Below are 24,407 nucleotides of genomic sequence, written 5' to 3'. Positions count from 1 at the left end.
TTGTGGAGTTTCTGCAGGGGAGGCAAGGCTAAGAAATTTACTGTCCTTTGTTTTTGAAAACTTGTTTAGAGCCTATCAACTTAGTCAAGTGGCTTTTATCTTTAAAATTTACACATTTTCTATACTCTGTTGTATTTCTCTTGGCTCCAATCTCAGATCTTCATAGTCTATGTAAATAGGATCCTACTCCCAAGAACCTTCTCCTTTAAATCCATTCTGCACAACTGCCATGAGGCTACCTGACCAACACACAGTGCTCAGACAGCCTTCTAGTTCTAAACAGGCCGGGCATCTCTGACAATCTGAACATTGGAAATCTCAAGAATTTCAAGCACCATGTCTTAGATTTTGAAGTATTTCAGATTTCTGGATCAGGAATGATCAACCAGTGAAGTCTACACAAATATTCCAAATTTCAAGAAACTCTGGAACCTAAATCACTTCTGGTTGGTCCTAAGCACTTCAGATAACGATCCTCAAGTTTGTAGTAATGAAGCCTGGGTGGGTCACTCTTGCATTTGAGGTTGGGCACTAAATTCCTTGAGATTTCTCCAACATTAAGACTTACTTTTGAGCTTCTCTTCACTTTTGTCTTTGGTCCCAGTCATACCTTCTTTCTTACATACTTCTGTCACTTCACCTTAGTAATTAATGTCCAACCTGACACCCTCCCTCTCAGTGCCTTGTAACTGTGGTTTTCTATCCAGGTTTTCAAGCTTCACTGCAAAGGCCATACCTTCTAGAAGCCTTCCCTGATCTCCATCCAGTCTATTTTGTCTCCTCTCAAGGCCATGGAACTCTGACCGTCTTCCACTCACGAGCTCTGACAATGATCAGGTACCCACCCGGCCACTCTGTGATCTCAGTTTCTTTAAGGCTCAGTTTCGTCACCTGTAAAATATTTTTAATACTAACACCCACTTCACTTCTGTGGATGTGAAACCAGATGACACGTTAAGCACAGTGCCTGACACACAGGGAAAGCTCTACCTGCTTTTCTGCTGCTGGTTCCCATCACTGTTTGCCTTCATGGGAGGGACTATGGCCCCTGGAGTAACAGCCAGGATTTCTTCCCCGCATTCTATGCTCAGTTCATAACTGCTGAGCCAAACAAATCGGATCATCCTATCACACGGCCAAGGTAACAATGGCGGGTGTAGGGGCACCAGATCCTGTCTTTGCAGATCTCCCTTGCAACTATTCAGCTCCACTGCCGTCATGCAAAAGCAGCCATAAGTACTACTTTAGTGAATAGGTATATGGTCCCGTTTCAATGAAGCTTTATTTCTAGAGGCAGGGAATGGACCAGATTTGCCCCACCACAGGTCACTGCCCACGACTCAGCAACAAATGAGCCAGAAACATTTTAAAAAACTAACTTCCACTCATCAGTTAACAAAAAGAAACTAATGTGTCTAAACAGACATGTTACCTGGGATGGTTAATTGCATTAGTTAACTTGGCCAGGCCATGCTACCTATACATCTGGTCTAAAGTCCACCAAGAGAGTGTGCATGCTGTGAATTAGTACCCGATATATAGTGTGGTTTCTCCCTTGACCAGTATTCATTCGCAGGATCAGGAATCAAGGTGTGGAAACGAGAGTGGCATCCCTCATGGTTGCCCAGTTTCATCTCCATGATCTATTAGAGCAGACCTTTTCATTTTGGGGATAGAGCTGTTGCTCAGGCAGGTCTCAAATGATCCCCCTGCTTTAGCCTCCCAAGTAGCTGGAACTAGATGTTCACAAAACCAGATCCACTTCTACTAGCAGAATTTCTGATTCCCATTCCTGTGACTTTATGCTCTTAGTTTCAAATGGAGGATGCTTGCAGGAGGAGAAAAAAATGCTTCCATAGGTTTGCCATCTGGACACTGGGGTCCTCATGCCTCATAGGCCTGCAAGGAAGGGAGTCGCTGTGTTGGCCCGGTGACAGTCTATAACAAGGGGAAGCTGGATGGTTACTCCTCAGCAGAGGAGTGTCTGGATATAAGGAATATCCTAAGGTGTCTCTGGGTTACTCTGTCCTGCAATTACAGTTGACGGAAAACAACCACCCAGTTCAGGCTAGATGAACGTCTCAGGAAGAAAGAGGTGGAATATCTCACCAGGTTTAAAAACAAACAAACAACAACAACAACAACAAAAAAAAAAAACAAAAAAAAAAAACAAAAAAAAAAAACATGACCAGGTGAGGAGCTTATTGGAGGCAAAGGGAAAAAAATAGTGGAAGAAAGTAGTTATGAATAGCAGCTATGACCATGTGACCAGTTACAGAAACAAGGGCCATGATTGTCATGAGCATTTATATTCTAGAATGTGTGTGTATGTGTGCAAATATCTTTCTTATCATATTGCATATCAATAAGATGTATTAACTTATATCACAGCATTGAAATATGGTGAACTTTAACATGACAGCATTTAAATTATAGCATATGGAGGAGAAAAATAAATACTACTTTGCATCCGTTTCTGGGGAAGGTGTCCTTGCATTTTAACATGGGGGTAGCAGCATTGCATCAGGTGGAGGTATGGCCTTATGATCGTTTCCATTTGGAGATTAAATTCAAGAGATTAAATGTGTATGGGTGCCAAGTTGAAAAGGGGTAGACTGTGATGGGTAATTTTATATATCAATTCGACTAGGACAAAGTACTCAGATATTTGATCTCATATTATTCTAAGATGATCTGATCTACACATTTCTGTGTAGGTATTTAGATGAGATTAACAGTCTTTGAGTAAAGCAGATTACCCTCCCGCATGGGGTGGGCCTCATCTGGTCAGTTGAAGGATTAGTAGCAAAACACACTGACCTGCTTTGATAAAAAGGGAATTCTGCCAGGAGAGTGCCTTTGGCTTACCCTGAAGATTCTGGGCTTGTACCTCCATAATCTCATGAACTGATCTTATAAATCTCAATCAAAATCTGTCTCCCCTACTACACACACCCACACACATACATAGCCTATTGGTTTTTTGTCTCTGGAGAATACTAACATGCAGATTTTTTCTTCTAGTACTGAGGATTGAACCCAGGGCCTCTGTATATGCTAGGCAAGTACTCCACCCCTGAGCTACAACCCCAGGCCCCTAATATACAGACTTTATTGGAATTCTACATTTGTACTTTGCATTTGTGGGTGATAGAATCCCTATGACTAAATGTATCTTTAGTCAAGGAAACAATCACTAGTCTATTCCCACTGATTAAAACTAATCAACTTGAAAATGTATTCTGGTGAGAAGAGCAGAAATCATGGCAAAGGAACCTTTGGCAGTAGAGTCCACTTTTCCTGGAAATATTCAGCCCTTGGTTACATTAGTCACAGGTGCTGTGCTCTCATTTTAAGGGGAGAAAGCCTAGGCATTTGAAACCACAATATCTAACATTTAAAGAAACTAAGCATGGGGTATCCATAGGATGTATTTTTCAGTAACACTGAGCAAGGTCTTTCTTTAGTTAGGATCTTAAATTGGCTTCGACTTAATTTTCTTTGGAATCTGCCAAACTGCATTAGAAAGGACACAGCTGTTGACCGAGAAGAGCTGGCTCATAAAGAAAAGCAATTCTGATTTTCATGGTTTTTTTCCTGCCAGGCTCTGATCAATAGAACTGGCTTGCAGAGAGAGATTCGGCTTAGAGAGACCTCAGGCCTCAACAATGTTATGTGAAATACTTCCCTAAGCATCTGTCCATGGCAGCTTTCTCAAAGGTCAGTCATGATTTAATGAACTCTTGCATCCTTCTACCAAAGACAGCAACACACAGGAGGGATTCATCTATTTCTAACTGATGAAGACATTGTACTCCGTGAGTCAACGCAACAGAATTAGCTTGGCTGGGCTCCACATCCTCCCTCTAGAGACACCTGGCTTCCTGGGCAGTAGTGAAGAAAGCTCTTTCACGTGCTCCATCCCAGACTGAGCAAATTAACCCCAGGCTTTTCAGTCTCTGATGGGCTGGGGATGAAGCTCAGTGATAGAGTGCTTATTTAGCAGGTGCCAGGCCCTGGGTTCAATCCCTAAGTACTGCAAAAACCAAACCAAATGCCCTCCCCCGACAGTCCCTGGTGCTTTCTATGTCCCTGCTAGACTGGAATCCTCTGCACCACTCCAACTACCTGGCTAAGACCTGGGCAGCCTTCCTTGATAACCCAGCTTAAGTATCCCTGCAAGTCCACCTGGTCTTCCATGTTGTGTGTTACCTTTGAACAGCTGCTGCACTCAATTGTCTAAGGCACACACTGTAGCTACTAATAGTGACAGCAGCAGCCACTACTTACTGAGTGCTTAAGAACTGGCCTCCTGTTCCAAGTACATGAGGCAAAGTTTAAACGTCCATATGACCCTAGTACCAATACCTGCCTGTACTCCGTGCCTGTAAAAACTTAAGGGTTAGAAAGTTAACTTTCCCAAGGTCATACTGAGTAGGATGTGGAAGCTCAGTTAGAATCCAGGTCTGATTCCATATGATCTGCCTCCTGTCTCTGCAGTACACACCTGACGGCTGGGCTCATTTTAACATCTCTGTGTGCAGTGCTAGGCTGAGCATTTAGATAGCGTCCCCTGATGGTCATGCAAAGGGGCTTAAAGTTTAGCACATGAAAACCAGGTAGAGGGAACAAGGAGGAGGGTTGTATTGTAATTTGTCTATGAAATGCTGATTAGGGAATTATAGCCTATTAAGTATAATATCTCAAAAAAACCTCACTGTATATGAATACCTCATGTGATGATTTGGATAGAGCATGTCTAAATTAGCAAGGAATTTTATGCCAAGAAAGAATTATACATAAACACAGATAATATTCTATACACATCTGAACTTCGTAGACTTCTAATGATTAGTCATGAATAGAAAGATGAGGCCATCTTTTACATTACATACCTTCTGGGATACACTGTCCAAGAACAAATTTATACCCTTTGCAGCACTTTTTCCTAAGAGACAAACAAACAAAAAGGCATTTTAATTATGATGACTATGACATTAAGAATAAAATTGTTTTTGGTTATTGTTTTTGAGTGAAAGAACTTATGCCTAGGAAAAACTAAGCAATAAAATAGAGATAGGATACTTTTAAGTCATTTAAAATTAAACAGAAAAATATTGCAGAACAGGACCACAGGATCTGACACAAAATACATGAAATCAACCCTCTGAATGCTATGAAGTAATGAACTGAGATGTCAAGGTACTTACACTATAAAAAGAACGATGACAACTTGAGCTGCCACCTATCATGAGCTAGAGATTTCACTTTTAATCTAACCAAGTAAATTGCACAATAAAGGAAAAATATCCTCTCCAAGAACAAGATAACAAAGATGCAGGGTCTCCACAACATGTGCAATGTGACCTTCTCATAAGGGAAAACTATCAGTGAGTCAAACTCCCAGAAAACCCACCATATTGGAATAATCAGACATTAAACTAGCTATTAAACTAATTAACTATGTTCAGTGACATAAATAAAAATATAATGAATTAAAAAAGCAGGAAATCTCAGAAGAGAAACTATTAAAAGAATACGGAATTCCTGGAACTGTAAAATGTATCTGAAAATTTTTTTGAAAAATCTGATAAGGTTGAAAAATGGAGACACGATCCAGGAAAGAACTAGGAAGTTTGGAAGCAAATTGATGGAAATGATCCAACCTCAAGCAAAAAAAAAATTTAGATATATTTTATAAATGGAGACTCAGGGTCATGTGGGGCCATATCGGAGGTCTAACATAACCATAACCAATATATGGTTGTTTGGAATTCCAAAAGGAGAGCAGTGAATGAAGTGGAACAAAGTGCTTTTAAAAAAAAACCTGAAAAATTCCCAAATTTTTTCTGAGACAAATTTGCAAATTAAAGTTTAGCAGATACTCAATAGGTTAAACACATTCTCACACACACTCACACACACAAAATCCCTAATGACATCATGGTCATACTGCTCAAAACAAAACTTTGAAGATGAGAGAATTATGTATCATATTCAGAGAAATTATAATTTTAATGACAATGAGCTTCTCGTTAAAAAAAGAAAGTATTGGTAGCCAGAAGAAAGTGGTATGGCATTTAAGTGCTGAACAGACAAACCTGTCAACCCAGAGTCTTATATCCAGTGAAAATATCCTTTAAGAATGAAGATGAACTAGACATTTCAGATAAAAGGAAACGAAGAATTCATTACCAGATCTGCAAGACAAGGAATGCTAAGGAAAGTTCTTCAGGCCAAACAAATTGTACTTGAGGGATATGAGCTACAGGAAGGACTGCAGAACATCACAAGTGGTAGATATGTGGATATTTGTAGAAGATTATTTTTGTTCTTAATTTTTATCAAGTATTATAATATCATGCAAACTTTATAATGTAGATGCAATAAAAAATCATAACTAGGGGGAAACGGACCTATATGGTTACAAGTTTCTACATTTTACCTGAAAAACATCAACATTTCCACTGGAACTGGAGCAAATGTCCCTATGCGTTTCCACGGCTCCTGCTACTTTCCCTTCCCGTCTCTCCCAGATGGAGTCCATGTGAACTTTCCTTCACCACTTCCAACATCACACAGAGGCAGAGTTACCATATTCAATTCATCTTCAAAACTCAAGAATACAATCCAAGTTACCTTGAATTGACATAATAGCTAAATTTAAAAAAACTTCTTTGTAATAGAAGTCAGATGCAAGGTTACTGCTATCGCAATGTCAGTCTCACTTATGTCTGGACACACTGTCTAGGTGGGAAAGAAGCTCAGTTAAATATAGTCTAGCAGCTGGGCGTGCAGTTGGCATGCAGCATACAGACCACTGGAATGAATATACTACATATATGGTAGTGGAGAAAGATGCACAAACTACTCATCTGGGAAATTAGGTATATCTGCAGATATATTGAAGCCAGTTCTCACCTTCAACAAATGGTCAGAATGCTCAACCAGGTTACATTAGGACTTCTATTTAAGAATTTTTAATACATCTAATTTTTCCTGACTTTTTATTTTTTTTAAACTTTTGCAAATTTGCATAATCATTGATTAAATCAATTTGTATCAACTGGTGACTTACCTTTCATAGGAGAAACTTAATCTTACTATACAAAATTAAATCCATAATTTATAAATCTTAAGAAAAATGAAATTTACAAGCATTACATTTTCCAGGAGAATTTTGCAGTCCAATTGGGTACAGCTACACCACTCCATTCCCCTCTGCAGCATTTCCCACATGCCGCCCAGCTGTGGGAGAGATCTGACTTCAAAAGCAGAGAAGAGTTTTCAAAAGGAAAACAGTGGCATTTGGGATGCTCTCAAAACACGGTTGAGTGAAACAGTTAAGGTTCCCCTTCCCTCCCCCATACATTTTCCTGCCTATACTCATCTTCCAGTATAGATTTATCTGAATCTTTCTTCATCATATGTACCCATCTAACTTACTGATATTAATGACATATGGCAAGGTCCAGAATTTAGGCATAATTTCCTAACATCTCCAACTAAAATATGATCTTACATGCCCAAGGGGGTTATAAATGATGCTGATGATTTGCAACAGACGTGGCAAATCGACCTTTACAATTCAAGGGACTCAAACTCAGCCTAGTTTTCCATGGTTTTTTTAAAAAAAGTTCCTAGCAACCAAAAATTGCTAGATTTATAATGAGTGCTCTATAAAGCCAGTTATTACCTACTGTATTACTTGGGGCTGTCCTGTAGAAAGCTCCAAGAGGATGAGCAACGCACTAGATGGTCAGAAACTCAAGTGATCCACGAAAAATTCAGGCACGAAACACATGTGTTTTTGATTCTCAAATCTCACACCACATTTAAGCATGTGGTTATATTTGACTGTTTCTATTTAAAAGTTGCAGCTAAGGTACAGTGTCAGATGTTTAAAGGCATTTTAAAGTTTATAACAACTGGATACGACCCTTACACTCTCCACATCCCAACATTGAACTTGGGCACTGTGACTCTTGAGCATTTTGAGGACTTGAAATTGCCCACACGGTGGTACCAGAAGCAACCTGCCATTTGCTTTTTATGAAATTAAACTATAGTGATATGATCTGACATGATTCTAAAAGGCTACAGATCTCTGTCTGAAAATGGAACTTTCTGGATGGGCAGATATCATTTACCTGCCTGGCTAAGAATGAACTTCCCCTTCGGATTTTCTCTTAATTGCACACTGACCCAGCTCTCTGCTCAAGAGAGGAGCAAGATTGCAGTTCAACCTCCTGCCTTCCTCAGAGTTCCTGGGAACGCAGTATTCTGCGTGTTAAACATCCAATCATAAATCACCATTTAAATAATGAAATACAAGAAAGTCTAAAAAATAAACACTGGCTTCATGTTATACCGTTTCAAGGATGACTTACAACATTATTTACGTATAACAAAGTCGAGACGGCCAAAAGGAAATCTTGTCATGCAAGCCAGGGCACTTGTTAGATCTCAGTACAAACACCGCTGTGCAATTTTTATCTTCAAGGAAAACAAACGAAGATGAGGAACACTTATGAGGACTCTGGGAGGCAGTGGTTCTTACCATGCATCACGTGTTGGGGCTGGCTTTTCCAAATGCAAATGTTTCTCGCATTTCTTGGCAAGGGAGGCTGCGATTAGATGGCTGTTACATAGAAAGGATGACTCTGGTAATTAAGGCAGCCTGGGGAGGCTTCCCTTGGGTGCCCCCGAGAACGGTCAGAAGTTTAAAAAATAAGAAGGGGAGGTGGGGGCAGCCAGAAATACAGCCCATCCACAAGGTGTGATAGTGAGCTGGAGTCTAGATTTTTTTTTTTTAATCTGCCTACAGAATTAGAGGACTAGCAGGGACCGAAAGCCAAGTGAGTCAGTAGATAAACTCCTGCCACAACAGAAATTTTCCTAAGCTCTCCTTGAATTCCATTACATAACTGCCTACTTATGCACCTAGGTATCAGATTGTTTTAAAAAACGAGAACTGTATTTTGGAGACAATTTTATAGCTCTTGGTGCCAAGCCATTTGCTGGTTTTGGGGCCCAGCAAATCTGGTTTTATAATTCTGTCTCTAACATTTAACAAGCTGGGGATATGACCTTAGAGTTGCATGACCTTAGGCTTGCTTCTTAAATTTGCTGAGTTTCAGACACGTGGATAAAACATGGATAAATAATATTTGTCTTATAGGAATGCTGCAGGGATGAGAGAGAATATGATGAATATGGGCCTGGCTTGGGTAAGAATCGTGTTCTAGCTGCAGCTTTTTGCAGACAGCAAAAGCAACTCTTCTGCCTGCTCTCACCTCACAACCAACCTTTCTTCCACTTCTTACTCAATACCAGTCATTTCTCTCGTTCCAAAACCAAAATGGGGCCATGGAAGAGGAAGGAGAGAAACTTTTGATTTCAAGATGGCAGAAAAGCAACTTTTTTAAAGCCACCTGCTCTTTCGTTAACTTCAAATAATAATAAGCTCACAAACGGCATGCTCCACGGATTTAGGAAATTAACCCTGAAACACAATATATGAATGTGGCAAATGGATGAAAAGTTGGGAGTGGTTTTGCAGAGAGGAGTAACTTCAAACCTAGGTGCCTCCATAGATGGTTACCATGGAGAAAGAAGCTAAGCCAGCTAGCAAAGAAAGTGAAGGCCAGAAGTCAGTGAGGTGACCTGAAAATCTGATGAAAAGCTGGACTTCAGAGTTCCCTCTCCAGTTCCAAGCAATTGGCCAAACATTCTTTGCCTACTAATGCAATCAAGTTGTTTTGGAAAACTGTACCCAGTTCCAGGCTATGGGACACCAAGCCAGAGCATAGACACACAGAATTTCCAGATATTGTTAAAGAAATCCTTCAATTTAGTATTTCATTCCAACAACAGGCTCTCCTGAATAGCTTTTAAAAAAGCAAGAGATTAGAACTGAGTAACCAAGAAAGCCCTTAACGAGCATGAGACTTAAAAGTGAGAAAACCCCATTTGCCTGATTTATTTTACCATTCCTACCATCCTGAAGTGTGCCCGAGAACAGTCCATAGGAAACTTTGGCCAGGAAGCACACAGAATATGATCCCTTAGGGATTATTTTAAAGAGCTGAAGATTTAAAAGTGGTTCTGAATTTCTTTGTGAAATGCCTTACAGTGAGCAATCTTTCCTCTCTTCCTTTTACCTTCTCCCTTTCCTGAAACCTTCACTGAACCTCGCTCAACTTTGTGGGAGCTACCACAATTCCTTTTACACTAGTCCTGAGAACAGAAGTGAATAAAACAACTCACTGATTTGGGTGTGCTTGGTCCACCCTTTTAACCAGAAAGAGGATTCTTCCTAGGCAAATGTAATAGTCATTCCATTTCAGAATCACCAAGGTAAACTCAAAGCCAAACCAACCCCCCAAACTCATTGATTCATCCCCATGTGCACTTGTTATTACAAGTCCTGGGGTCAATGTGGAAAGGCTCTTAATGGGCATTTTAGGCCTAATCTGCTTGTATATACAGTTACTGATGATTAAGGTCAATTGAGGAAAATGGTATGGCAGTTCCTAAAGACTGAAATGGTCGCCCTATGATCCAGTCATTCCATTTCAACTTTCTCCGAAGAACTGAAAGCAGGGGCTCAGGTATTCATAATAGCCAAAAGATGAAGCAACCCAAGTGTCCATTGACAGGGGAACAGATAAAATGTGGGAAGGAAGTCTTGCCAGAGATTGCACCTCAGGGAGACCTTGAAGGCACTGTGCTCATTCAAAGAGGCCAGGCGCAAAAGGGCAGCGTGTGAATCTGCTTATGAAATACTTACAACAGTCACATTCAGAGACAAGGTGGAACAGCTGCCGCAGGGATGATGGGTCAGGGAACAAGGACTTTCTGTTCAATGAGGTTACAGTTTCAGTGTGGGCAAGTGAAAAAGTTCTAGAACTGGATGGTGGTAATGGTTGCAGAACAATGTTAAGGTACTTAGTGGTACAGAATTATACATTTAAAATGATTAGAATGGTAAATTTTTTTTATCTATGTTGCTACACATTATGTGATTAAATGAAGAGGCAACACAGTTGAAGTCATTCTTCTAAACTTTAAAACCCTTAGTCACGGTGTCAGCTGAACCATAGCCATTTGAATTATGAGGGAAAAATTTAAGTATTTGTGGGAGAATTACTCTTTGATGGGGGCAGGAAAACAACCAGAAGATATAAATTCCAACAAGACTGCAAGCAATGTTTTCAGCCAACAGATATTCATCAAATACTCAGAAGAGCTGGGGGTTAGGGTCCTGGGCCTTGGACATGAACTTCCAGGTTTGAATCCAGGTTCTCCACCTTCCTCCGTGGGCTCTACCTCAATTTCCTCATCAGCAGAATGGGATAGCAATAGTACCTAACCTACAGGTGAGGGTCAACAAGCTCAACCCACCAAGATCTTAGTAAGGGCTGGCACACATCAAGCCCAACAGAAAAGCTACCTGCTGTGTCCCCACCCCAGCCCATACCAAGGACATTATGATGCAGCAGAGCAGGCAGACCAAGAAGCAAGTATGCCTGCCAGGGTGACGGCTGTCAGACATGGCTTTAACTGAGCGGCAGTCAGGCCTCCCCGACAGCAACACGGGACCAGCACTTCAGGGAGGTGCGTCATGTCTCCCTGTCACTACTGCACAGAGATGGTTCTCAGCCTAAAGAAAAGCCCTCTCAGGCTAGTAGACACCCCTCCCTGAGATCATCCCTCTCCGAGGTGAAGGTGTCTGATAGGAGCCGTTTATGGAAAGCTGGCATGGGAGCTCACAGGAAAATGCAACTACCTACCGCCAGGCTGAGAACACACCTGGTCACCCCTCTGAGCCGTTTCCGGCAGTCGGTGGGATCTTCCCACATACCAGTGAGCTCCACAGGCAGAGTCAAGGCCCTCAGCAGATGGGTGGTCAGAGTACAGGGATGAGAGGCTTGGATTCACTTCCTCTTTACAACTAACCTCAACGCTACATACTCCAGCTGTCTCCTAGCCCCTTTCCCCTCCCATCACTCCCCCAAGTGAGTGTCCACCTCGGCAACCATCATCCTGATTGCTGGTGGCCTTTCCCCTCCCACCACCATTCAGATATGGTGATTATTTTTTAAATGTTAAGAAATACAACATTCTTTTAACTATAAGAAATTGAGAAGTGGGAGTGGGTCGAAGCTATCTTTGCAAAAAATGTTATCTACATGCATGCTTACATATGAAGAATGAGATTCATTTTTACATTAAGTGTATGAAAATAAGATTAGGTATTCACCACAATATGGTCAAGTGGTGCTCCCTATATGGGCAATATAAAAGATGTTCTTGTGTTTTCTTAATTTTTCTGTAATGAGCATTAATTGGGTTTATAATAAAAGGAACTAAAGGAAAAAACTCAAGGATCATTTTCTCAAGTCTTCTGGTACCTTTCTCATGCCAGGCTTGGCAGTGGCTTCAGAAACTTCTGGTTCTGGAAACTGGTTTAGCGTAATGTAACATTCAGGAGCACGGGTCTGAGCAGGACTGCACTGACCAGGATCCACTAAACCAACTCAAGACTGGGAGGCGACTCCTTCACGAAGTCACCATGACCAAGGTGGTCTCCGCTAAGCTGCTTTCAGCCTAGTCACTGAGAATCAGTATGTGGCAATCATTAAACTGCTTTAGGAAATTACAGCATAATTCAGTAGTCTGTTCATTAACTTTTCCACCTCATTTAACTGGTTTAACAGAGGTTCGCTGTACAGGAAAATGTTCATTGAACAGTTTTCCCATTTGTGAGGCACATATAAACCAACCAACCTCTGCTCTCACCAGTTCCCACAGTTGCTTACTTCTGGAAGTTCTGCTTGGAAATCTTACTCTGTGGTCATTCTCTGAAGGCAGGGCATGGAACAGCACAGACCGCTCCCTGGCAGCAATTTGGTTCGCTGCATGCAGTAACTGTGGGACTAATGTCAAAGTCCTAGACATTTCTTTATTTTGAGGCTCCCCTTTAAGTGTTATAGTAATGCCCAAATGCTTAATAATGCTACAATAGGGGCTAGGGTTGTAGCTCAGTGGAAAAGTGCTTGCCTAGCATGTGTCAAGCACTGGGTTCGATTCTCAGCACATACAAATAAAGGGCCATCAACAACTAAAAGCTATTTTTTAAAAATACTGCTACAATAGCTTTACCAAGCCGACTGTATCTTCAGTAGTAGTATCATGCTTGACAATTAGTATAGCATCTCAACCAGGCTGGTTACTGCCCAATCCCCAAAGTTTCTGCTTTCTTTCCTGCCATATCCTCCCACTGGGTGGATTCTACCTGAAGCTCAGCCATTGCCTTCTTACTCCTCTTCCTCAAAGGGTAGGTCCTTTCTGAGGATTTCAACTCTGACCTTCTGCTCAAGACTCCTAAATGGCAAACCCTAGACACCTTGAGCACCTTCATCTTGCTCAACTATATTTTGGTTTCCTCGAATTACAAGCTCTTTCATTTGTAATGAGAAAATAGAAAAAAGTTAATGGAAAAAATAAAGTTTTTTTTGACTGCCAAGGTGGGAAACAATTCTAATGGAGTCAGAGCTCTAAGGCAAACTACCCACAGGCCTGCTTTTAAATATGGCCTTTTCTTTTCCTTCTATAAGACCCAAACCATCCACAGCATTTTCGAGTTACTACGATGGCACAGACAGCCGTTTTCCTACAAAAATGGAAACCGGGATACAGCTGGGTACTTAAGAACCCAGAATAGCAGAATTTCTCAGCCTCTCATCCCACCACCTCCAGCTTGACAACTGGCCTGGCCAACAAGATGCAAGTGACCATGAGGTCTGCAACTTTCAGATGGTGCCTTAAATGGAAGGGTACATGGCTTCTCCCTTCTTTTTCAACTTCCCACAAAGGGGAATGTAACTGTGGTGGTGGTACACCACCCAGGCAATGTGAGGAAATACCTTGGTGATGGGAAGATCTTATACAAAGAACCCAATCCAATGCATTGTGCCATCACCATGAGCACCCAGGACACCCAACAGTTTCATATAAAAGTGGGGGAAACTGTCTTGAGATAAGCTATTTTTGGTTTAGTTATTGGAGCCTAAAACACAAAGCTAAAATGATGGCCAGAATTGGTTCCTAAAGAGAAAAGCTACTGAAATAGAAGGTTAAGAAGCCAAAGGTGAGCAGAGGAGATATGGCCTTTGTTTTGCTCCAGCAACAACTGTGAATGGAGCCTTTGAACCTGATGAAATGTTAATCTTTGGAATGTAAATACCTGGAAATTTCCTTGTAAATGGTTCAAGGCTGAATGATGCTCTGTCTTAACAGGGAAACCATCTTTCACCCCCCAGTGGGCAGAGTTTCACTGGCACTCAGTCCCTTTTTTCATGCATTTCACCAGGTAAATGAAGCGTTTCCAGAGAGATCTCAGTATAAGGAGAGGCAATAGATTTGCTGATTCAAATTGTTACCTTTTTTTGGCCAGTCACTTGAGAATTAAGTGAGGAAATCTCAAAGTTTCACTGGTGATAAATTTGAAAAGACCAGGGACCCATCAGAAGTCTTCCTTTATAGGTTAATTATCATGATATGACCCATCCTATCCCACATGCATAAAACCCTTAGGGAATGAAATACACATGACATCAGTTCATGTCTAAGTCCCTGGAGAAACTCATACAACATCCAATGTACGATCTATTTCCAAATCATTTGCAGATAAGAATCTTTTATTTATAAAGGTCAGAATTTAAAATAATGAGCCAATAATGCAGTAAAAATTTTAATTCAGGTTAAAAACTGAAGCATTGACTTAATTAAACCAATACTAATTGAGCACTTGCTATGCGTTTTCCATAGCTTAATTCTCTCAAATGACTTGTTTTCCAAAGGAGTTGAGGTGAAACATGAGCCTAGATGGCTGGGTTCCAGAGGTCACCTCTGCCCTGAGCTGGGTGGTATAGGAGACAGATGAGTAAGATTAGCAACTCATCCTCAATGACAATGTGGGAGAAATACATTCGCACAGCTAGGGATAACACAAAAGAGCATTAAGAGCAACCCAGCAGACCTACGATGAGATCTCTCAGGGCAACTGAGTTGATACTCAGGGGCAGAGAAGTATGTAGTGTGTTGGAGGTGCCCCTGCCCAGCAGACACCAGGCTCCATGAGGTGTTTACCTTTCATGGGGATATAAAAGATAGGGCTCATGAGTTAGCCTGGAACCAGTCCCAATACAGTGATGCCTGAGCTGGGTGATCTCAGCTTCCCCTGGGCAATAGCTTCCTTCATGCTCATTCAGGATATCCTTCAACAGTTTATAGGGTCCATTTCCCAAACATGAATTTATTTCCTACGAGGGTACAGAGAACCATAGTACGTGGTTAGAGGAGAGGCTGGAAAAAGAAAAAAAGACTGCAGACAGGTCAGTTAAAAAGGCTGCTGAAATGTTTCATCTAAGAGATGAAGAGTGTGTCCATCAGGGTAGTGAGACTTGAAAAATGGGCTTTAAAAATATTTGAGGGAGACTCTATAGGACTTCCTAACTGCTGGGTGTGAAGAAAACAATGAAAAGTCAGTTGAGACAGTTATTTTAACATTGCTGCCTGAAGAATGATCCTGTCATTTTCTAACACAGGTTAAGTCTGCAGAGTGTGAAATTTGGATTTTTGGAGCAGAGATTTTGGGATGACTAGAAGACCTCCCATCAGTTGGAACATCTGCCTAACGTATTCAGGGCTTTAGGCAGCCCGAGAGCGAGCAGCAGGTGGAGGTGGGCAGGGACTGACTCCAGAGCAGCAGACACAGCTGAGCAGTTGACACTCTCACCCAAGGAGGTCGGGGGCCCAGAAGGAGACTTGGGAACATGTCCTCCTGAAGAACTGAACACATTCAGGAAGCGAGAGAAAAAGAACTAGTCAGAAGTGACATCAAGAAGCTAACTTATGAGATTAGGCAAATCATTCCTGCGTTGTCTGTTTCCTCTACCTGGAGGAGGGAAAAAGCGGGGCAGACCTTGGACGTGGGAAATCATTAAAGTCTCTTCCAACTTAAAAAAAAAATGCTGGCTGCAAGTAGTACATCTTATATAAAACAGTTACAGTATGAAATGTCCCATTAATAGGTACCTTTTTCAGGGTGGTCCTCAGGGGGAAAAAAAAGCATTAGAGAGGATTGTTTAAAGTAGATAGTCTGATCACTCCAGATGCTGGTGTGATATGTTACTTGAAAGTGTTTTATAAACACATAAGAGCCACCTCTGGTGTACCTTTAGCTGCGACAATGTACAGGTTTTTTATGATAGTCTAAGGTGCACAGGGGAGCACACAGCAGCCCTGATCCCTGGCCACCTGCCACTCTCACCTGGTAATGATTTCCAGATGTATCTACTCCAGTGGTGGTTCCGAAACAGAATCACCTGTTGGTCAACACATGGCTAAATTTGACAAGGTCCTCCAAGGCCAGGACTAGACAGATGTTCTTAGCGCAAAGCAGACCCACTTTCAATACAACTTAAGCTCCTTGACAGCTGAACAATTTAATTAAAGGGAGGGCTGCCCATCTCTCTATTCAATGTGTTATAGACTCGTCAATTACCATTTCTTTTTTGCAATTTTAACATGTGTCTTAGAATAAGTAAGTCTGAACAACAACTACTATGGTTTTGGGCTTTGGGATGAAAGGTAACTTTCCACAGAATATCTTATAGGTTACGGGAGGACACTCACACTGCTAGTATCACATAACCCTGTCTGTTAACCATGAGCTGCTACAGAGCAGGGGTTGAGCCTTAGTTGTCTTGAGCATTTAGCCTGCGTATGAACGATCACAGATGCTCAGCCTGTTTTTCCTGAATTGAAGTTGGCTAGAATTCTTTCCTTGCGAAGAACCTATCCAAGATGCTATTTATAAAAATAAGGTTTATGGCTTTCTCTCTTCATTTTCTCTCTCCTGGTCTCTTGTGGGCTCTCATTCATTCATTCTTTCCTCCTTTCTGTATCATGGGTAGAAAAGGAATTAAGGATTGCCAGAAGCCAGATACTGACTCAAAATAGTACCTGGCACATGGTATACACTCATGTTTTTTTGTAGGAAACAATGACAAACGGATCATTTTTACCATCTTCAGCCTCCTGGGTCTGAAAACTTTCCACTTGATCTGTTTAGGCACCATCTACTCTTCTGTTTCTGGTGAAGAAATGGGAGTCTCAGGCAGTCCAGGCAAGCTATTACTGGTGACACTGGACCCAGGGGTTGACTGGTAGCTTCTTAGCTGGACAGGGCAGCCAAGGACATTCATTTTATACTCCTGCTATGCATCATGTAGGCCTGTATGTTTAGGGGTCCTGACTAATCAAAACCATAAACAAGTACAAGAATGGGGAGGTGACACACGGCATCATGGTCACAGGCAAATGTTTTAAAGACAGGCACATATTAAGACTAGGATCTGACTCTGCCACTCACTCTTTTCATTGATATAAGTTACATGTAAAAATAATCCATTTCTTCTAAGTAGAATACCAATATCTACTTTGTTACTATAAATATTAAGTAAGATTTATGAGCTGTTTAGTTCAATACCTGCTGTATAGGGTATGTCCCATGAAGGAAAGCGGTAGTTACAGAGTAATAGTGATCGTTACTGTCCCTCATCATAGGGTTGAGGTATATATTAAATGAAAGTTTAGCATAGTTATGATGAAGCACTATGAAGTACAGGAATGAAGGATCACAACACAGCAATCTAGAGGCATCAACAACTGAAGGCTGACCTTGGGCATGTCATTGACATATGCCTTGGGGAAATGCAAAGAATTATGTGAAAAGAGCTTGAACTATCATTGAGAACACAGGATATCAGTAATGTTGATCAACATGAGCTTTAAAAATAAAAACAGCACCCAGTTCATTAACAATCTCCAAAGAATGGAGTGGGCCCAGCTGGGCACAGCCTTGAGAGTTCTTCTGAGATGGGATCTGGATCTCGGGTTGGATGGTCCTACTAGGGCACAATGAGGACATATAGAGAACAATGAGGAGATGCTCCTCACCGTGGCCAAGAGACGTAACACTGCTTTACTCGCTTGTTATACGGTGATGGTCATTGGTGTCTTGTTATCTAGAACATAATGTGGCTCAGTATCCCTTGGACCAGCGGTATCAGCCACTGTGCTTATGGCCCACAGATCTTCCTAAATAAAACTGTCCCCATGGTCTTATGATCACGCAGTATGGATGTCCTGGCTTGGTACCACGAGGTATTGCACCGCCCCTCCAGGCTAAAAGGACTGGGAGAGGGATCTCCCAGCTAATCCAGCCTCCTTTCCCAATCCATATCAAGGCATTGGACCAATCACACACTGCTGCATGGCCCTCACCAACAAATGCCCAGTGGTCAGGCTCAGCAGCCTTGGTATGTAGCCGAGGCTTTGACAGTGGGAAGCGGTCTGGAGAGAACAGAGCCAGTGGACACCCTGAATGAGAATTAGGAAACTAGGCATTGATAGCAGAGACTCTGGGGGAGACAGAGGGAGGAGCCATTCCTGGGGGAGCCTCACTTTCTGACAACCACAACTCCCTGTATCCTTGAGATTCACCTGGTATTTCTATTCTTTACAACCAAGATTTTATTATTCTTCAGCTATTCTGGTAACATAGAAAAGACTTAATTTTTGGAAGTATTAGTGTATAAAGTTTTTGAGTGTCAAGCACAGGTAGGTTTCTAAATGTGCTTTGTTTCATCCAAAGCTCTAATTCCTGTTTTGCAGACAGAAGTCATTCAGGTGGCTCAAATGTCAACATTTTTAATCGTACCGAGACTCGGATTCTATCAACATTTGGATGTCCGCGTGTTTTACAACACTCATGAATTATTTACAGATAACCTTGACAAAGAATTGGAGTGTAAGTTTAAAACAAGAAACCATTTGTACCAGGCACAACCAAGCAAGCAGAAGAGCCAGAAAATGAATTCTGTAAATGCAAGCTTGCTTTAAACATGGAAGTCCTAGTGTCTTTGCCAAGTTTAGTGCACAATCCATTGGCACTGCCTTGTTGCTGTTGGTCTTCTGTTTTGCTTTCCCCAGGGTCCACTCCTCTCCCCCCAAAATTCCTCCTAGAGGGTCCATTAGAATAAGTGATAAGGCTGATAGATGCATTTGTCTCCTGTAGTAATCACTCCTGTTACATTATTAATTGACTCACCTCCCCCAGATCTTCAAAATGCTTTCTCCTGTGGTCCTCGCCTGTACTCCAAGGCCAAGTGGCTCTTGGAATTTGGAGAGTGTGAATTTTCTTCCCCATCCCAAGTACAGGCATTTAAGATAAAGAGCAAACAGATCCATGTGATTAAATGATATATGTAACCTTGAAGACTTGGCATAGATTCGGCATCATTCATCATCCTAAGCATTGCTGGAAAAAAATCAAGTGACTAGAGCATTCCATCACTAAATTCTAGAACACTGTCACGCCAGAATCTACAAGGAGAAATTGGTACCTAAGATACCAATTTTAGGGCATCCACTTTAAGATAATGGCTTCCAACTAAGAGAAATAACTGACATGGAATGTCAGGCGCTGTAATAATCTTGAATGTTGTGGTAGGAGTGACAGCTAAGTGGGGAAGGGAAGAGGGAGCGCTTTCTGATGTCTAGGTGGGTGCTGTCTTCTCTAGACAGAGCAGTGGTTCTCTGGTTCTAAGGTACCACTTCCTCGCTAGGGAGATTCTGAGGTCTCCCTGGTCTGAAGTATGTGTATGCACAGTGGTGGGAGTTCAGGTGTGGATCAGCAGAGCCTCCCAAGGAAGTCACAATTGCCCTAAGGACTTCCCATATTGGGGCTAGGCCCTTCCCAGGGATTAAAACCTAGGTGGGCTCTGGGCAAGCATGGAGAAGGGGGTGTACACTAAGTCATGGTCCACTCTTTCTAAATGGCACAGTTTTATACAGGACATTAGAACCTGGTCCTACTGCATAATTGTGCCAGTGACCTTTATACTAACAACTTGGACCCAAAGCAGAATGTTTTCTACAGATCCTAGCAGACCCCCTGAAGTGGCCATTTCCCACCCTGTGGCTCAGTACCGGAAGCCTCTGTTGGCAAGACCACACCACCCTGTCTGTATTCCCCTGTAGGAGAAGCCCTCACAGCAGTGGGAACAAGGTTTTTAGACCAAAGGCCAGGCCAGCACTTCCCTTTAGCTCATTGCTCTCCTCCTGCTGAAGGGTGTGCGGACTCCAGGCGGTCTCGGTCCCCTGGGCATCTGGAAACCTTCAGCAGGTAGAGACCCAGAAATGACAGCCTCTTTCTAACAGACTGTCAGTGGTATTTTGTTAAGTCCCCACCCCACCTTCCTAATGAGCATGCTCTGCCCGTGGAAACAGCCCAAGGGCACCTGCAGCGGCACATTTGTTGCTCTCTCCCTGTTCACCTGGCCTTGTGCCATGGTGCCCTTCCACAGAAAGCAGCCAAGGAAGGGCCTACCCTTGTTGCAAAGGACCATGTCTCTGCTACTGTCAGATCTCTCTTCCTTGTGACAGGGGAAATACAGAAAGGGTAGAGGGCTTTGCTAACAGCAGCCTCAGAGCCCAGTAACATGGCAGACAGCTGCCCTTTGCACGAGCTCCATGGAATCCTCCAATCATGGACAAGGTGGACGCTGTGACAATCGACACTTCACAGGCCAAGAAATGGTTCTTAAGTGTCGGATGGTAAGTGAAGAAGGCTTAGACCCAGGATTTCCATCCCCGGAGTCTAAAGCAAGGCATCTGGCTCAGAAAAGTTGCTCATTGACAAGATCTGAATGAGAAGACTGTGAATGTGACACCCTGGGCCTTTGTTAGCAAAGCTTCCTCTAAGCCCAGAAGCACCAAGAATGCTCAGCTGGAGCAGCCAGGTGAGGGGGCTTCTTGGGAACCTGTGCTGGGTCCTCTTCTTCCTGGGGACAGCACCTCTCCTTCCATCCCCACGCTCTAGTGGGGAACACAAGGACAGACCAGTTCACTCTGAGATGGAGTTCAGGACCGTGGGCAGTTGGTGTGAGTGACTGGCCAGATTTGAGGGGAGAGATGAACGACTCTAAGAAGCCGATGAGCCAGGCAGGGACGCGATGCTCCAGTCCTCTGCTGCTGAGCTGCCGTGTGGCTCATCCTCTCTCATTTGACCCTCTTGTCTTTGAAGTTCTGCTCCATTTCCTTCTCCCCCTGGAAGCCTTCCCTGAATTCTCATCTACTGGGGAGGGATCTCCACTGCACTGAACACCCACATTCTTACCACCTGTGGCAACCTCAGGATGTTTAGGGGAAAAAAGAATCAGTGGGTCTCTGTCCTGGTTGCATGCTGCAATCCACTAAGCGAAGAAGACCTATGCCCAGGTCCAAGGAAGGGAACAATCAAGCCCATCTCTGGGCTGGATCCTGGAGTCAGCACAAAACAGCAACCAAGATTGAGGACACCATCTGTAATGTTCTGGAATTTTAGAGCGTTTTGCTCTTCCACCTGGCTGGTGCTCCAGGGCAAGGCCCCAGCCTCCCTCAATGCCACCCTTCAGCACACCCCGGCCTCCCAGTCATGGCTCTCCAAGTGTGAGCAGAGGGCAGCATTGTCACCTCGTGATCTAAACCATCCCCCAGTGGGATAGAGGAGCACATTTGCTTTTCATGTCAGGTAAGGGTCACATGCATGCCATCCTTTAATTTGGGCAACCCAAGAACACAATTAAAAAAAAAAATGATAATCTCTGCATCCCCAGTTAACTTCCCAAGGGAGGATCAGGCTGTGTTGCTGGTTATCTGCTGCTTCCAATTAAGGAGCCTTCAGCCAGATTCCTCTGTGCGCCTCTGAGCCCCAGCCTTGTAAATGGCACACTTTCAATTATTTATCTAAACAAAGGTGAGCCAGAGGGCAGCTCTAAACACTGGTCTAGCAGTGAACTTGAGCCCGACTCCCAAGCCCTTGGAATTTTCGAGCTTACATGACTTGGCTTTGTGGATCTAATTTCCAAAAGAAAAAAAAAAAAGGCACATTAGGGACAAAGCCATAAATTCCACTTCAGAAATGAAAGGCGTGCCAGAGCGGAGCTGCAAGAGCCCCTGCTCCTTGGCTGAGGCGACTCAGTTGCTAGGCTGCGGAAACCAAACAGCCCTCTCTCGCTGGCTGGGAGGAAGCCTGCTGAATCCCTTCCAGTTCTGCACTGTTCCCCCATCAAAGGACACCTAACTTCTGTGTCCCCAGTCAATGACAAATCCCATAGCAAAGGGTCCGAGACCACTGAGCCACAACCAGCAAACAGTGAGAGGAAAGGCTCTCACACAAGATACAGGCTCCCAATGTCCCATCAGACTGGTGCCCTGACCCATTATTCCTCCATGGGGATGGGTTTGTGCCTGTTCCCTTCAAGGGCCAGCCTGTGATGTGGACGTGACACAGCCTGCTGAGATACATAGGTAGCTGGTGGTCAGGAGTGAGCAATGTGAACTGCCCAGGTGTCAAGTTCCCCACACCCCCCATCAAGTGTCATTGACAGTAACGGTACTTGGAATAGAACTTGGAGGCTCACCAGCTGGAAGTTGGGATACCTGGGTGTAATACCAGTGGCAGCAGCTATTATTTATTGAGTGTGTTATTACAGACTCAATCACCCTGCTGAGGGCTCTCAACCGGTACCACAGACAGGCATCAATCAGGAAACTGAGGTTGGGACAGGTAGAGCAACTTGGCCAGGTGCTAGAGCCAGTAAGTGGCAGGGCTGGAATTTGTGCCCAGATCTGTCCGACTCCAAAGCCCAGATTGCCAATTATGCTATTATTCTACCCCTTGAGTTCCAGCACTGCCCCCCAGACATGTTTCTAACATCCATCTCCCTTCTCCATCTCTGCTGCCAGCATTCTTTAAGGTCTGAACAGACCTTAAGATCTCTCACCCTTTTCAGACCCTCTTAGTTCATTTTCCTCTCTGTCTATATTACATCAAGTGCAAATTTTTAAAAAAATTTCTTATCACCTCACGTAGTATAACCTCTTGGCTCCCACTCCCTGCAAATCAAGTTCAAATCCTTTGCCAAGCACAAGTGGCCCCACTACGCTCTTGCCGGGTCTTCCCTACTGTTTCCAACTGATCAGTCACACAGCAAATATCTAAGTTCTCTAGGAAGAGCCTCGGCTCCACCTGTGGGCTCAGCCCAGAGACGCCTGCCCCCTGCAGCATATTCTCCTCCTCCAACTCCTCTTTGACATGTTTGTCCTTCCATCCAGACCGTGAACTCCTACAAGGCAAGAGGTGCATCTTGCTCATCTCTAATTCCCTCAGAAGGTTCAGCGCTAACCATGTTACTCAGCCAATTCACTCACTGAACAGAAAACCTCAAAGGTGGAAGAAAACCATCAAAGATCACTGAATTTCTGACAGCCGAATATACTCACATGGGGTCTCAGTGTCAGTCTTTATAAATTCCCATACTGGAGTTTGATACATTTGATGCAGCTCTGGAATGAATCCAAAAAACTCAGTTTAAGTTAGATGTGAGCTATGCACATGCTCTTAGTAGGGTAGTCTAGACTTATTCCACTCAAAACTATTTTCCTCAGTAAAACTTCGCCATTATTATCAGTAGTATCTGATCCTAGAATGCACCCTTTTGTTTCTTATCCCCAAGTACTATTTTTTTTTTTTTAAATTGAGTGTTCTGGTTGATTACTACTGTCCTCTCCTGTTTAAATGAAAAGCTTATGACTTAAGTTGACCAGCAAATTAAATAGCGTAGGCCTTGGGAGTGCTAACTAGACAGCTGCATTTATTTATTTATTTACAGGCAGTTTCGGTGGCAAATTCTCTTAAATGACCACCCGCTGGAGTGTGGAATATTCTCCTGCCTGATCCATTAGAACCAGAACCTACCTAACCTCTACGCACCTTTCAGGGTTGATCCAACGTTATCTTATCACAATTGCATAGACATTTTTCTGGCTCTAAGCCAAGCAGCCAGTGACACCCCCCCCCCCCCCGAACTTTTACAGCACGTGCTCTTTGTAGTCACTCGGACTCTGCCACGGTCACCTAGAACAAATCACACTGCCACAGGAGACCAAAGTGTCAACCACACCGCTGTTACCTGCAGGCATCCCAGGCACTGCGGGATGGATCCGCCCCTCTGGGCCTTTATCTTCTCATTGCAAAAATGACAGACTCTGGGGTTACCGTCTTCCAGGTCTAGATTTCTACAAAAATTGCCTGATATCTTGATAATGCTTCAAAGCTCCCTCATGAGATGGAAGGAGAAGAGGAGAAAGGCCACATTCAAACTGTTAAGGGTTGAAACAACAGGATTTGTCTTTCATGTTCCTCATCTTGCCAAGGCCCCCATGACAGCATCCTCAAACTAAACACAAGACCAAGCACCAGCCCAGCGGGATGCAAGCCCATCACCGGG

At 43.1% G+C, this 24,407-nt stretch overlaps 1 protein-coding gene across 1 annotated transcript in view; it reads right to left on the bottom strand.

Moving 5' to 3' along the window:
• The window catches only part of Ccbe1 (collagen and calcium binding EGF domains 1), a 211,127-nt gene that overhangs the window by 27,835 nt on the left and 158,885 nt on the right, over positions 1-24,407 (bottom strand). Inside the window, exon 3 of the mRNA XM_076837187.2 lies at positions 4,896-4,948. Coding sequence (XP_076693302.2) covers positions 4,896-4,948 — 53 coding nt within the window. The remainder of the gene's footprint in view (positions 1-4,895; positions 4,949-24,407) is intronic.

This window comes from Callospermophilus lateralis, chromosome 17, assembly GCF_048772815.1.
Source record: "Callospermophilus lateralis isolate mCalLat2 chromosome 17, mCalLat2.hap1, whole genome shotgun sequence".
Classification (NCBI taxonomy): Eukaryota; Metazoa; Chordata; class Mammalia; order Rodentia; family Sciuridae; genus Callospermophilus; species Callospermophilus lateralis.
The sequence above is the reverse complement of the archived record's forward strand: the minus strand, read 5'-3'. Positions and strand labels throughout refer to the sequence as shown.